This window comes from Dermacentor variabilis, unplaced genomic scaffold (assembly GCF_050947875.1).
Source record: "Dermacentor variabilis isolate Ectoservices unplaced genomic scaffold, ASM5094787v1 scaffold_12, whole genome shotgun sequence".
Lineage (NCBI taxonomy): Eukaryota > Metazoa > Arthropoda > Arachnida > Ixodida > Ixodidae > Dermacentor > Dermacentor variabilis.
The window spans coordinates 37786568-37802472 of NW_027460280.1; the positions used below are offsets into that span (position 1 = coordinate 37786568).

Here is a 15905-nt window from a genome sequence, read left to right on the forward strand (position 1 = left end):
CGTTTCGCTGGCTGACAGGTAGGTGGGGTGGTGGCGGTGGCTGCGCCTGGCGACGGAATCGCAGCATCATGGGGCCCTGGTGTGGGCGCAAAGGGGCAATCTGGCAGCAGGTGACGGCAATGTATGTCAACACATCGAGCTGTGGCGATGGCGGTTGCACTTCAGTAACCCCAAGTCATTGCTGAACCTCTTCTTTGGCAATGTCGGTGATTGAGGCCACTAGAGGCTGCGACCTTGGAAAGAGCTGTAGTTCCTCACGAACGACTGCTCTGATGGTCTCTCGCAGGTTGTCGCGGTTCAGTGCTTGAACATCGGTGTAGTTTGTGGTCAGCGTTTGGCGGTTATATTGCCTTGTCCGCTTATCGAGTGTCTTCTCAATGGTTGTGGTCTCAGACACAAATTCAGCAACAGTCTTGCGTGGGTTGCATATCCACCGAAGAGCTTTTGCTTGACACCCCTCGTCAAGAAGGGAACTGTTTTCTCTTCTCGCATATCGAGGTTGGCATGTCTGAACAGGTGTGTCATCTCCTCCATGAAAATCGCGATGTTCTTATTGGGTAATTGTACTCTGACTTCTAGCATAGCTACGGCCCTTTCCTTGTGCACGACCCTCATAAAGGTCGGCAAGACCCAGGTTTCTGGGCCTTCAACCGATGATCCAAGGGAGGTTGGTGGCTCCCGAGGTAGTTGCAGTAGGGACAGCCATCGGGGTTGTTAACTTGGCCTTGATACCTGTGGTTTTCTTGGGAAGAGGCCCATACTCTAGTAGCAGTTCTTGCAGCCTATGGCTAGCTCGCTGGTGCTTGGCGATGTTGATGTTGTCTTCGGGTGTCAGACTTGGATCGCTGCTTTGCAAGGGCATTCCGTACATAAACACACTAGCACCTCCACCTGGTGTCACATAGTAGTGACGCTGAATAATACAGCAACAAAACTGTGAATGACAAAACTAACCTTTTATTGGGCGAACTTGCGCCCACAAAAGCAAGTTGCACTCAAAGCACAGCAATAGTGGTGAACACGATCAGCAATCGACAAAATTTGATCAGCGGGTCAAGCATGTCAGCTTTTATACATGAGTCATTGAAGGTTCCAGAGCAATAACCGATGTCTGCGTGTCTTCCAGAAAGTACTACACAACACGCGTCGCACATACAATCAGATTACACTAGCTTCGGTGACATCAGACAACGGGTAGAACCATCAATAACGTGTGAGATACTTCCAATACATGCAGGTGCATTCTGCACCAAGAGATTATGTTTAACATTTGTTACCGGTGAAGAGCTGTCACCTGTGAAATATAAACAAGTATGCATGTCAATATTACGTGTCCACACCTAATCGGTCTACTTTGCCCCTTGTATCTTGCTCCACGAATATGAATGGTGTACAACATGGACACAAAAACTTAATATACAACAATGGTTAGACTTTCACAGGAGGGAAAGCTAAATTCTGAATTTTAAGTTACAAACTGCTGAAGTTGTCCTACACTTTGTGCTCCAATCAAAACTACACAGGTTTCACAATGTAAATGGTCTTGGAATACATTAATGTATCATTTTTGTTAAATGAATTCAATCAAGTTAATGTTGAGAACTTCACGTTTCACGGTGTGTTCACTGAAACATATTTCTATCTTGAACCATTTGAAAACATGTCTCAGATGGTATTCGCTCAAATTTTCCTTGAGTTTATCCTTCCTTGCTATTCATGAGCAAGTCTGCATGACAGTGTCCTCTGAGCCTTGTTCCAAAGATCTTTGTAATATTTTTCATGTGATCTTTGAGCTCTATGATTGCTGTATTTTCTTCCAGAATAACCGCACATGCCCGATCTGCCGAGGCGACGCATCTGAAGGTGGACACAGCTCTGAATGAGCATGCATTCATGCTGCCTGCCAGGATGACGACCAGAAGTGGCACCACATCGTTCTTCTCCTTTTTCACTTTTTTTTTTCCTTGGGCGGGGACTTTGTTGAGTGTGGCTGTCGTCTTTGCATGCTCTGGAGTCTGTCAAGAGGTATCTGCAAAGCTGACAAAATGCTTGGTTGCGGAGCTTCAAAACCCTGTGTGCACTCTTGGGATTTCTTCTGATCCTCTCTTTAATGTGTGTGACATTGCTTTGGTCCAATTTTATGTTCACCAAAATTGAGTTCTGGGATTGAAAGTACTGATTGGGGCTTCTTCTTTTTTTGTGCAATACAAGAGGTTCTTTATTCATTTGTGTGTATATGTGTCTGCACTTGACCTTGTAGCATAAAAAGGCTGTTGCTGTCTGACAGCTCTGCAACCAGGTTGCTTCACAATGCAAAGATCAAGTGCGAATGTGCTCTACGTTACTTCTTTTTGCATGTGTGTAAGTGTGTCGGTAAACAAAAGCATGGTTGTCAATCCATGGTGCCAGGCAGCCGGTGAATGAATGAGCTGTGACCTCCTCATTTTGGGCGTTGCCTAGGATATTCCCTATGCCAAGGCTTAGTTGTTGCCCAGAAACGTGCCCAGTGTGCTGCTTACTAGGTTTGTCTCATAATACTGGAGGCCTTTCCTGTGACTCCTTTTGCAACCTGGCTGTTGCCTCTGCTATGCGAATTATTATTTTCTTTTTGTCCGGAGTTTGTGGCTTGCCTGGAGCCAAAGCCAGGTTGAAAACGAGTCAGAGGCTGGCCACAGTTGTCGCTCAACTGCTAGTGGTCCCTGTTGTGCTGAAGTTGGTGTGTGTTGCTCCAATGTGCTGGATGGAGTGTGACCCTCCCCCCTCTCCCTTCAAAGCTTGAGAAAGTACGCCAGCAAAGTGACTGAAACTAAAAGGAGCTGTGGTGCCGCTGCACGCTGTTCATATGATCTTCCACCATGGGCCTGCTGCATGTTGGCGGCCATCAGGAGGAGGGGGGGAAGCAGATGGTCCCATGTCGCCCTCTCATTCATGCCCACTGCACATATTTAAGAACCAGCATCTTCATTTGAGCACTTGCTTGCCTTAGGCTTTGCCCTTTAATGACGCTGTCCCCTGCAGCAGCTTGGCTTTTCCCCGCTTGGCAGCAGTGCTGATCATGCAGGAATTATAACTGTCCAGCTTGATTTTGTCCCTTGAAAATGTATTTATGTAATGCTATTCATTTGTCTAAGTCGTTTTTAAGGCTCATTGCTCACATTTGTCATGCTGCATTGCATTGTTGTGTTTGTTTCTTGTTGGTACAGTCGTCCAACGTTTTACACATGCCACTACACTTCCCACCACATATTGCCGTGTCTTAGTCAATCTTTGCGGCTTACTTTTTGCTGTTGCATTCTTTTAATTATTATTATTTTTTTTTTATTGGGCTGCATGCATTCAGTCGTTATGGACAGTTGTCCCACTTATTTTTTGTATTCGTTGTTCAGTTCAATTATTGTTCTTGCATGCATTGTTTGACAAAGGTGTTGTCGATAATCCTTTGGGGTGATAACCTGAACTGTACTGCAGTATTTGACATACCATAGCGACAGGCGTTCTGTTTCTCATGGACATAATGTGGGTGTCTCAGTTGCAAGTAGGGTTTTGCAATGCTGTTAGCTTTCCATTTGGGACGTGTCTGCATCTTTGCGCTGCACAATAATTGTTTGTGGCACACATTTTACTCAGGGGCAGTCACCCTCAAGTTATTTGTTACCTTCGCTGTGCTGTGCTTCGTTTCTTTTTTTTTTTTTTGTGTGCGTGTGCATGTGTGTGTGTGCGTGCGCTTGTATGTATAAAAGAAACCCGTCAGTTGAGCACCATCCAATTGCCAAATTTCTTGAGGCGGCTAAAGTGAAAAGTGCAAATTTTAGTGACATCATTCACCTCTACTCGGTTTGTCTGCTTATTGAGGCAGCAGTGTTTTCTTTCCTCCCTCCAATCATTCCAAGGCAGTGGCTCACTTCCCTGGCTTGGCACCTGTGCACTGAAGCCCACAGTCCAGCGTCGGACGGAGAAAAAGATATTTTCGAGCCTATTGCAGGGCAGCCGTGATGCAGTCCCCCTTGTTTTTACACTCGCTGCCCCTACGGCTTCCTCACCAGCAGTGCAATAAGTGTGCTCCACTTTTCTTTGCCAGCCCTGCCTAGACAGTTTGCCTGATCTCAGCCGAGTCTGCCTGTATATACATATGACACACCGCTAGGGAAGCCTGTCGTCCTCCTGCTGTTCACTGCAGTGCTGTTTTGCAGAATAGCTGTGGCTGCCTCTGCTAGCCTGCATTGCAGGGTGCTTGCTTGTGCATGTAGCCATTTCCATTGCTGGGCTGCACGGTTGTTTGTTTCGTGCACCCTCTTAGCATTGGTTTCTTTCATTTTATTTGATGGGCATTATATTTGCTGTTTTGTTACAAGTGGTACAAGGATGTCGAAAGCAAGCTACTGATGCAACAGAGCTTTGGCCACGATGGTTTAGAAGGCATTGTCAGAATGTCATTGGCTTGCTTGTGGTACTGCTAATTTGTTAATACTCTTTGGAAAGCACCGGTAGCTTTTGCTGCAGCAGGGGTTCTGTTTATAGTGGTATTTGCTAGTGAAGGGACAGTTGTCAGCATCGGCAGAGCTGTCGACACTTTTGTACCACACTGTTTGTGACTCGTAAATTAAAACACGTTCGGGAAAGAAGTGTGGTTTGCTCTGGAGACTTTTCTTTCTCTTTTTATCACAGGGGTATTTCTCCCTCTGAAGCTTGATACTTGCTCCATTTCTATGAGAAGGGTGACACAGAAAACACATTTTTTAAAGTTGTATCTTCCTCAAAGTAACTTGTGTAGTTCTGAGACTCCCTTGCAGTCTCTGGTGGCATTACGTGTAGCACGCATGTGGCCGATCTTGCACCAGCCCAGTTTTTTGCCTTTCCGTAGACGGCAGGAGTCTGGCCAAGTCGGCAGTGTTTGTGTGTGCACCAAAACACGCGCAGCTTACACATTTGTGACATTCCAGTGTGGAGATGTGCCCACTTTCTATGCAAAGTTTCTCTCTGGACTCTGCAGCACCAGTTGAGTTTCCGATTGTCCAAGTGGCTCCTTCGCTTTCTTACCAACTCTGGCTGTCACTTGCGAGTAATCCTTCCTGGATGGTCATGTTCGAATTCTAGTGCAAGTCCCAAAGTGCCAATAAAAATTCAGTACCACATGTGTGTGCATTTACATGTTTCAGGAGATGCTTGTTTTCATTTGACTGTTTTATTTCTTGTGTGTTTGTACAATAAAGCATTTTTAATCACTACACAACCTTTGGCTCCCTGTCTAGGTTTTCCTGCCCAACCAACAGCAGTGTACGGTACTGTAAAATTGTTTTCAATGCAAATCGTCCATTTCTGCACAGGGAAATTTATGTAGCTTAAATGTTACCTATGCAACTTTGTTCTCGGTGGAAATCTGGTATACCCAATGTCCTTGGACATGGTATGTATGGCTAAGAAAGTTGGCTATCCCTTCATGGATATAGATTTCAGTTATGTAAGCTTCGGCTTTCCTGCACAATTTATCTAAAGGATTTTTAGAGCTGAATCGGCTCGAATTTTATTTGTTGACCAAAGTGGTTGGGGTGCATACTCGCGGTGCGGGTTTGGCCACGAACTTGGTGGTTAATTTGGGTGGAATTAACAATTTGAACATTAGGACATTAAAAAAAAAAACTTAATAGTTAGGTTAGACTTGTGGGGAGGGGGGATGATCAGTCTAGCGTGGCAATTGGTTGACTTAATCAGGTAGTTTCAATAGAGGCTCCAAAAGATGGGATCACAGGCACAGATAAATCTAGGCCAATATTGCGAAGTGGTATTTCCAGTAGTCAATTTCTTAATACAATATGCCTACAAGACAAATTATCTAGTGTGTCCGCTTCACCACAGAATGAGCATACTGGTGAGGTACCAGACTAGACCTTTGTAGATAGGAAGTTTAATGAAGGTATATGGCAGCGGCAGAGTCTTGATGGACACTTCAGTTTTGTTTCGTAAAAATTTCCACCAAGTGTACAGAAGGCATCTGTATTTCACAAAGCTAATTGATGCAGAGCCCGACACTGCCTTCATAATGACACTCCTGCGAAATTTAGCAGCAGTGATACAAGCAGTCTAAGGACGATATGAGAGAATTGGGCCACCTTATCGATGCCTTGGCTAGAGAATCTGCAATTTCATTGATAATTAATCCTTTATGGCCAGGCACCCTATAAAACGTGCAGCATCCAGGTGCCAATGAATGAAACATCCTCATTATGCTGGAGCCATGAGAAGGGATGAGTACAATAACAAATTGTGGCTGATGTAATTGATGGGCCTAATTTGTGTAGAGCCAGCACCACTGCCATGAATTCGGCCAGAATGATGGGTACGAAATCTGGCAGCAGAAGAGAACGTCCAATGAAGATTCAGGGACCCGAGTCATTACGAAGCATCTTTCACAATTACATTATTTATTTGGAGGCTCTGCAGATTAAGACCATCTAGAATACAATGTTGAAGTAATTTTGCATTATGAAAAATGTAATCGAAGATTGGAAGTACATCGCAGATGCGTACGTTCAAAGGGTCAAGCAATTGTTGCAGAGTATGTAATCATGGCCAGCTGACAAAAGAACAATGCAAGCTGGGAAATAGTGTTTGAGAATGTTGCAGCGGTGATTCTTAAATTCTCGAGAATGTCTGCAATGTGAAAAGAGTGAACCTGTACAAAAAAGGAGGAACTCGGGATTCTAGATAAAGAACAGAATTTGTAACAAATTTAGGGAGTCCTAGACAGAGACTATGCTTCTCTTTCTAAGAGGATCAGAGGGTGGAACTTGTAGGCTGAAGCTCCCAAGAAGAGCACACAACCAAATACCAATACAGGAAGGATGTATATATGATACATGCTCCCATTGAGAGTGTATCTCTACTCAATCTTATTCGACGCTTGCTCAGTCTAGGGAATATGCCAATTGCACGAGTACCTCTTCCAGTCACATGATCTGTGTGTGGGTGCCAGTTGAGAGAGGAGTTATAAACTCCAACGTATACTTAATAGACTTTACCTGCGGCCTATCTTGAGGGTGGCAAGACAATGAGATGTGCACTGGGTCATGTACTGGAAAAACCAGAATGGCACATTTTCTGGCATTGAGTAAAAACTAACATTTAACCACCTCACCAGGGCACAAAGGTAAGTTTGCTGTCGTTGATAGTGTGAGGATGTCATTAGCAGATTCAAAGTGCAAAATCGTTATACTAGTGAGTTTCTTTACCTGCTTTTCATAGCATGGTACTGTCTTTCAGGTGGCACTGATGTAGATTGGGCAAAAAAAATTGATCAGGTAATAATTCCTCCATAGCAATAACGAATGCCAAGTCCCACTCTGTGGAATGGCCAGTCTTGTAATGCTCAGATAATGCAGGTAACGTCGTAATTACCAAATACACTTGCCAGAGCCTTGCTTGTGTCATATGCATATAAGATAGGAGTGCAATTGTTTTTCTTTCGCACTGCTTGATGGATAGGTGTTGAGGCATGACAATCTTGCTCCTTCAGCATTTGATGCAGGGAGCCGTTACTAGCGAGGTCCATCTGCACCAAGACCAACTCACTTTGCACTTTGTAGGACTGCATCCTTTTAGCATGTTCAAAATACGAGTAGATTTAAGTAGATTCTGATAAAAATTGCAATTCCCTTGCAAACTTCGGAGAGGGTTTGACGAACTTTGGTGTGGATACGTGCAAGTAGATGTAGTAAAGTATTAAAGAAACTGCTAAATTTGTTCGTATAGTTTCAGCTGACTGCAATGCAATATTGCGTGCAGCAATACTCTTATTTTGTAGTTAACCTCGATAACGAAGTCGGCAAAATCAGCACTTCATTATACAGAAATTTTGCCAATGTGTTGCCCACAATGGGACTCCACACGGTTCGACCAATGCAGCATCAAATCTCGTCGGACCTCACAGCGCAGGCGGACGGGAGCGATGCTTCGCACCTGCCTCTCGCTTCAACGAGTCTCCGAAACTCAAGATTATGCAACCTTCAGGACGACACACAAAGACTGCGCAAATCAGAAATTTCGTAGCGTGGGGCATGTGCCTGGTGCGCCACTCCCTCACTACGCTACTGGTATCGCTTCATGCTTAAATTACAGTTCTAGCCATCACATTGTCCCGTTTCTTTAAAAGGCGCTGTTCCCATGCATTTGCGAGGGGCTTGCGAGGTAAAGGTTCCTCTTGAAACATTTAGCTCAGCAGCTATCTAGCTATTTTTTTAAACTTGCCAATTTTTGAAAATTTTTGTAAAAAATGTCAGGTCATGAGAATGGAGAAATAGATTTTTCTCTGCAACCACTGCACCGGTTTTTATATTTTTGTTGCATTTAAAAGAAGTTATAACCTAGTGACTGCAGTAAGCAGATTTTTGATTTAGGTGTTCAATTTCTTTTACAATTGTTGAAATTTGCAAAATTGAGAACAATTTCTCTACCGTTTTTAATTCTAACTCAGTAATAATGAGACCACAATTCTGTAAACACCTAATAAATACATCTAATGTGAACAAAACTGGCACATTATACACCACTCTGAAAAAGTCCTATTTGCAAATTATTGGATATTTTAAAGCCCTCGTAAACACCGTAACAATTTCATGTAACGTGCAAGTTTATATATCGAATCTGCCCACTTTAGATGCCCCAATAGGCGCAGTTTACAGAACTGTGTTATCTGTTTGTGGTGTAGAGTTATGGATTTGTAAAATTTATGCTATTTTTTTAAACTTGCCAATTTTTGAAAATTTTTGTAAAAAATGTCAGGTCAAAAATCGAATTCTGCTTCCTAGTGTCACTAGAATTTAACTTTGTCTACGGGAACAAACTTCATTAAAAAGCATTTCTGCATTTCACATGTATTTGAATACGCGGAGTTCACCCTGAGCTAAATCTTCCTCATAACTCCTTCATTAATTGCCTTGAGGGCAGGTCGCAGTACTACACACTTCTGTGGGCAAGCTGCAGTGTGTGGCATAACGAAGATGTGCCAGCACGGTTGCCACATTCCACAAAGGCAGAATGAATCTCGACAAACTCGAATGGCAAACTTTTTTGGAAAGCAAGATAAATAGTCAAAGTTTTCAAGTTATTTGGAAATGGGTATTGAAAGCAGCGAACAGGCAAAAAGAAGAGTTAACACTGTTGCCTGCCTTCTACCTGCACAAGAGGGCCCTTTTTCAAACACTTCAAACTTATTATTAGACAACCATTTAAAATCTTGAATGTTTGTATAGACCTAGTTAACATTCCAAAAACTAGATGCATGCTACAGCGCTGCATCAAATGACATTACTTACAGTACTGCTTTTCATATAATGATCAGGGCCAATGTTGTAGTTTTCCTCTTTTTCTGGCATTGAGTGCATGCTACTGAATGACATCAAGACTGCTGTGGCAATGCCCGTTTATTAGTCATATCATGAGAAGCCAACAAACACTGACACCAAGGACAGCATAGGGGAAATTACTTGTGCTTAATAAATGGAATGAAGAAACGATAAATTAATGGAAATTAAAGTGGATGAAAAAACAACTTGCCGCAGGTGGGAACCGAACCCACAACCTTCGCATTTCGCGTGCGATGCTCTACCAATTGAGCTACCGCGGCGCTGTTTCCCCATCCACTTTCTTGAATATTTATGTGTACTAGTAAACCCTGGGAGTGTTAGCCAGCACCACCACTCACAGACCTTGGCGGCGGACGTGGAACGTCCTTGTTGCCACAGGCCTCACGAGAACGTGATCTTTTTGAGTGAAGGCAACTGGTCAATAAACCCACATATGCTACCTGCAGGCATCAATGTTGCCGAATTCGAGACCCTCGTTATGTAATAAACGAGAAGAAAGGGGGTTAACCGAGGGGCCCGATTTTTATTAGTCAAATCATGAGAAGCCAACAAACACTGACACCAAGGACAACATAGGGGAAATTACTTGTGCTTAATAAATGGAATGAAGAAACGATAAATTAATGGAAATTAAAGTGGATGAAGAAACAACTTGCCACAGGTGGGAACCGAACCCACAACCTTCGCATTTCGCGTGCGATGCTCTACCAACTGAGCTACCGCGGCGCTGTTTCCCCATCCACTTTCACGCGAAATGCGAAGGTTGTACAAAAAGCTGTACAAATATTCAAGCTGTACAAAAATATATGTCCAGGCAAGAGTAACATTCCACGTCGTTGCGTGGTCATGTTTATTCGTCCAACCAATAAAAATTTTCATACATAAAAGCACACCATATATTCAGACAACACACTTGTAAAATGATAAAATGTAATGATGCAGCAGGAATGACCCACTCTTACAGGACAATATGTAGTGAAATATGAAATACTTAAAAAAAAAAAAGTTATTCGAAGTCCAGCTTCTTAACCAGTTCAGTTGGTTTTGTAGAAAAATCAGCTTCAGACAGGAGAGCTTCAACGTCTTCATCAAGAAGAATGTCAGCATCACCGAGATCAGGACTGCTAAAAAAAAAAGAAAAAAGAAAAGAAAGTTAGTATTTACTGTGCAGATACAAAGGCAGCTAAAACAAAATCACTTTTATAACCATTGGTCTATAAACAATTTCAACAATGTGTCAGGATGAAATGGCTCACTTCCGAAGGTGACATTATGCTCTTGCAACCTTGCATAATGTCACTGATGCAAAGTACTGCACATGTTGATATGTGGAAACTCGAGCCAATTTATGCGGAGATATTTAATATTGGCTCTAAGCCTTTATAGCTGCACCAAGGATTCATAAGTCAAGAAACGATGAGTAAAAAATGCAGCAACAAATGCACATGTACAAATGTGCCAGCAAATCACCTCATCCTAGACTATCTCTCCTTCGTTATCCACATCCCTGGCCTTCATCTTGGCTCGGGCACTTTCTTATGAAACTCCTCATCGTGTAGAGAAGTTTTTTGCCTTCTGTTCATCAGGATCATATTGTAGTATATCTCCATGATGGCATGCACCTACACATAGGGGGAGGAAGTAATGGTGAGGAAGTGATTTTGACAGGAGGTCAAGAAAATTCCTCTCGAATCTCTTCTCGAATGGCTCCTTTGCGCTGCAATTTATATTCTTCATCCCCACTGATTGTCACTGTTGTACAAGTAGTGCCCCACCAAATCATGCCGATTGTTGCTAAACATCCAGGGCACGTCCTCATTGTGCCAGTGGCACCTGTAAAGAAATTAGTGCTCAAGTGTGGAGGGATGAAGGCCAGCTGTATTTTGGGGGAGGGGGAGGCCCCCTCTCAGGCTTCATTGCAACCTTTCCAGAAGTGATCCAAGGGTTTTCAAGGATTAACACACCCCGATGCCTGACAGTTGGAAAACAAAACACTGCTGTGTGGCTTGGTGAGGGGGTCCTTTAAGACAAATTCTAGTTATATGCTGAAAGTTGTTACATGCCCTCTAAGGAGTGTTCTACCATAATAATTTTTTTAAAAATTAGCTCATTAATAGCAGAGATAGAAATATTTGATGTGCCGTGAGCCCATGATTTCAGGAGGCGAGCGTCACTGCTAACATAGACATTCACTTCACTTGCCTCGTCTAGCCTCTGCTAGCGAAATTACTTCCCTGCATTTTCCCATACATAAGCTAAGGGATCACATGACAGATAGTCACCCCTCCCCTCTCTCGTGCATTTTTGCTGTGTGGGGCACTTACAGCGACTGTCACGCGTGCAAGCTGTTGCGTTCGTCTCGTTTCGTGCAGTGCACAATTTTGTGCGCTCTGCAGAAGAACATCTGATTAGTGGTATAAGTCAGTGCCACAGCAATGAGCAGTGACTCGAACCAGGCGGATCAAAGTGCTTGATCGTGCACTAGAAACCGGTAGAAAATGGCAGATAGTTTCATTTTCTGTGCACGTGACTGCACTATGTGGGAACAAGCAGATGAAATGGAAATACGCCACTCTTGGTGCTGTACAGAGTAAAACAAAGACCTGAAAACATTGTGTTTGTAGGTTTCATTATTTCCCAAAACTTTCAGTCATCTAATGAAGCAACAGATAACTAGCTGATGTTGCCTTGAATAATCCTCAAAGTCGCATGAGTGACATCACAGCACTACGATTTACTTAGGGGCACTTGTGTAATTGACGTTGACTCTCCAGCTGAGAGCACAGCGCCCACAAGGAGAAGGGCGTAGAGCATTTAGTTTTAAATTACAGTTCTTTTTGTGGCGAGTGGCAGTGTAATACTTTGCAGACACGATCGTTAACGCGCACTGTATGCACTGTGCTTGTCAGCTCAATATGGTCAGACCTGGTGATGGGCCCTTTAAACAACGAACAAAGTTTTTTTTTATTGCACATGGAATAAAATGTGCTTGCTAAGCCTTTCTTTTACATAAACCATTAGCATTCACCAAAAGCAAGATGGCTCCTTACCAGAAAGCATGCAGGAAAGAAATGGGCTAGGTGGGTGCATCATGTGACAACTTTGAAGCCTATAGTCATAAAAGTAATGGCTCATGGAAAATAGGCCCTCACCACGTGATAGGCAAGCAGAAATTTAATTCATATTAATTAACTTGCTGGTTTTTGGTTTTATTTGCCAAAACCATAATCTGATTATGTGACATGTCAGAGTTCATAGTTATAGTTCAAATTATTCATAGCTCATGGCTAATTTTGACCACATGGAGTTCTTCAATGTGCACCCAATGCAAGGCACATGAGCGCTTTTGCATTCTGCCCCCATCAAAATGCAGCCTCCGTGCGGGTGAGAGCACAGCAAAGAGTGGGTGGCAAGGGCATCACTAAAGCTACCACAAACCAAATAATGCGTTAAAAAAGTCAAGAAATTTTGGAGGGCAAATTTTCCAAGAGCGAACACGCAGATAAGCCCTAGCGACATCAGAGGAGGTTGGCTGGTCCATGCTAGCAACCTAATGTGATGCTCCCTTTTAGCTTTTTCCTTCCTACATACTCACACACATTTCGCAGTGTAAGTGCACTGATGGCGATGAGGCACATATCCATACAGGCTGCGTTGCTTTTGTAAAACAATGTTCATTTCTATCTTCCACTGAATAGAATCGTAGTTTCGCCCAAAAGGCAAAGCACTGATTGTGATAGCAAAGCATTACATAACACGAAGAAGGTTCATAGTTTTATTGGCTGTAGAAATTGCAGTAAACATTTGCATACTAATTAAATCAACAAGCACAGCATCACGCGCGCAGGCAAACATTAAAAGATTTCGCTCAATGACTGCGAACACTTGATGTCGCAATGCTAGCATGATGAAGAGTGCCTGCAGCAGGAAGCAAACCTTTGTGCTGCCTTTTGCTTCAATGTGTCTCTAAACTTGAGATTATGTGACCTCTAACACTAGCCATATGGGAAGACAGTGCACACGAAGCTACCAGTCACCTTGGCTGATGTCTCTGCAGCGAAAATTTCAGCTGCCATTATACATTCATTCTATAAGTCAGTGTCACTGCTGTGCAGGTAGGTCCCTATAACCAACGGTTACAAAAAATATGTTAGCAACTGTATTTGTGTTCTTTAGACAGCAATTTTCTGCTAAACTAGACGCAAATGAGAAGTTGCAAAATATTTGGTGTAAATAGGACAATGATAAGCAAGCTCTGAAAACCAGGCATCTTCTGATAAAATCCTATAGGCTGGCGGCTGGACACCGATCACAGAAATTTGCCTGGAGTGTTGATATAATTGCTATTGCAATAAAACATGCAACAAGCACTTTGACGCAGGTGAAGCACACCGTGGTCTCACATCTGAACGATACAGGCTTTCGGGGTTAACTTCCATTGCGATCACATCACTCTGCAACATGAGCGACTTGCAGAATTTGTGTGCAAAAAATACCTAAGTAAACTTTTGCACGTTCGACACGCCCTTGAAGAAGCCAATAAATTCCCACTTTTCATGCTGTTGGGAAACGGCGAGACATGGAGAGGTTTCAGATAAGCTTCAGGCAGGCATATATAATATTTTGAATTATCTCTACATTACACTATGTCACAATCCGTTTGAGTCTGATATGTCTGAGTTCTATGCACCCCCTCCTCCATAGGTTCCCTCTCCTTTTGTTCCACTTTGTGTCTGAGAAGCCAATGTGAGAGCATGTTAATGTCTACTTCATTTTGTGTTGTTTCTCCATGTTCATTAATGTTAACTTCCAAGCATAAATTATGAAAAACAATTCTAATTTTTGGGTGCAATTAATAAGTGGCATGTTTGGCATCTTCATATGCCAGGGCAATTTTCCTAACAGTGCCCTGCCTGTAAGTTCCTTTCAGCTGCAGCAACTTCACATGGCTAAAGTAAACAGAAAGACTACATAGGAAGTTGAATGGAGATACTGCAGAAGCTAAATAAACCGGAAGAGAGAGAAACCCTAAGTGTACCATAGTTTCTGGACTATAGTCCACACCAGGTGTAAAGTCCACAGGGGCCAATTTGGGTCTAAAATAAAAAGTGCTTTTTAGATAGTCCGCATCCACTGCATAGCCCGCAGGGGCAAATCAGTATACAGCAGTGTAGCAAAGATTTTATTATCAACCAGTAAAAGTCTGGGCCATTTTCAGAGAGCATATACTGTAATAGTCAATCCTAAAACCGATTAAGGTTAAAGATTAAAAAAGATTAAATTTAAATTAAAAATTATAATTAAGATTAAAACCAATTAAATGTTGCCCCAACGAAAGTTGGGGCAACATTTTTTCGTGCATGTGATCGCAAGTTGGAGCACTGAAAAGCAACTACCTTATGTATCATGAGCAGCATTCACTTGGACAGCGCAAACGGCCAATATGGGCTTGAAATATTGCTTGTGTGAAGCGACTATCATTGTGCAGCTGATTTCGACGTGTTAGCGTGGGAAAAAGTTTGTAGGGACAGTGTGAACTAGTTTTTTATTTAAGTGGCCTTCCTACCTTGAATAAATGAAATCATGTATAGCCTGCAAACTATAGTCCAGGAAGCACAGTACTATGTTCACCTTTTGTGGAAGTGCTTTTAAATTCTACTCGCAAACATACCTGCTCAATTCATTTCATCCGACTGTGTGCTCACCTAATGCAGCGCTCTCCAATTATTATACATATTTTTTCTATTGTTATTTTTGTAAATGCCAGCATTGGGGCGGCCAACAAATGTTATACCTTTACGTAACTTTATTTAAATAGAGCCGTTGCACGGCCAATGACCAATGTCATCACTCTCACAAAACATCATGCTGAGTGAGTAATGTAGTCTACACAGCTTTGAAAACAAAGCATGATTTTGGGGCTCATTCACAAAACTATGAGTCGACAAAGTGGCAGTGTAGTTGAATGCAAATTCTGCATTTTACTAGTCATTATGGACATCTGGTGTTGCACATACTATAAAGCATTTGTTGACAAGAAAAATAATTTCACTGACAAGCAGCTTATTTTGAACATTACTTGCACCAAGCTCTACCACGATTCCCAATTGTCAAACATGCTTAACATTACTTTCTTGCAAATAAATATCATTAGCACTTTTCAATGCAAAAACTTTGTTTACTTAGGTAAGCATGATTTGACTTTCATTTTAGTGTTGTTTCAAACAAGCAGAAACCATCAGAAGAACATCACTTTATTAGTGCAAGAATAAAAATATTCCCTATAAAAAAAAAAATTCAGAAAAACCCGTCTTTAAGGCAATCATGGTGTGCAGAACATTTTATTGCGCCTGTGCGTGTCCCCTTGTTTATCCGCCTGTGCTTAGTGCCTGTTACTTATTTGGTCAACCACCAGCAAACCCAAACTTCTCAATTCACTTGTCTTAGTTCCAAATATGTATGATGCACTTACAAAACAAAATATATTAAAATGATCAAAGTATGCACGGAAAAGGTTGTTGCCTGTCTTCGTTACACAACTGCACT

The 15905-nt window shown here is 42.4% G+C and overlaps 2 protein-coding genes and 2 non-coding genes across 7 annotated transcripts in view; 1 reads left to right on the forward strand and 3 right to left on the reverse strand.

Annotated features, from left to right (window-relative positions):
• Positions 1-5230, forward strand: part of mura (ring finger protein murashka) — a 168681-nt gene extending 163451 nt beyond the window's left edge. For both annotated transcript variants that reach the window (XM_075677384.1, XM_075677385.1), the window contains one exon: positions 1821-5230. In XM_075677384.1, coding sequence (XP_075533499.1) covers positions 1821-1883 — 63 coding nt within the window. In that variant the 3' untranslated portion in view covers positions 1884-5230. The remainder of the gene's footprint in view (positions 1-1820) is intronic.
• A 4316-nt stretch (positions 5231-9546) lies between these two features.
• Positions 9547-9619, reverse strand: TRNAS-CGA (transfer RNA serine (anticodon CGA)). Its single transcript has one exon. It is a non-coding gene; the product is annotated as a tRNA-Ser (tRNA).
• A 393-nt stretch (positions 9620-10012) lies between these two features.
• Positions 10013-10085, reverse strand: TRNAS-CGA (transfer RNA serine (anticodon CGA)). The gene has a single exon. It is a non-coding gene; the product is annotated as a tRNA-Ser (tRNA).
• An 83-nt stretch (positions 10086-10168) lies between these two features.
• Slbp (Stem-loop binding protein) overlaps positions 10169-15905 on the reverse strand; it is a 61790-nt gene continuing 56053 nt past the window's right edge. For 2 of the 3 annotated variants that reach the window (XM_075676508.1, XM_075676505.1), the window contains exon 6: positions 10169-10483. In XM_075676508.1, the coding sequence (XP_075532623.1) occupies positions 10366-10483 (118 nt within the window). In that variant the 3' untranslated portion in view covers positions 10169-10365. The remainder of the gene's footprint in view (positions 10484-15905) is intronic. The other variant, XM_075676507.1, reaches the window with a different exon arrangement.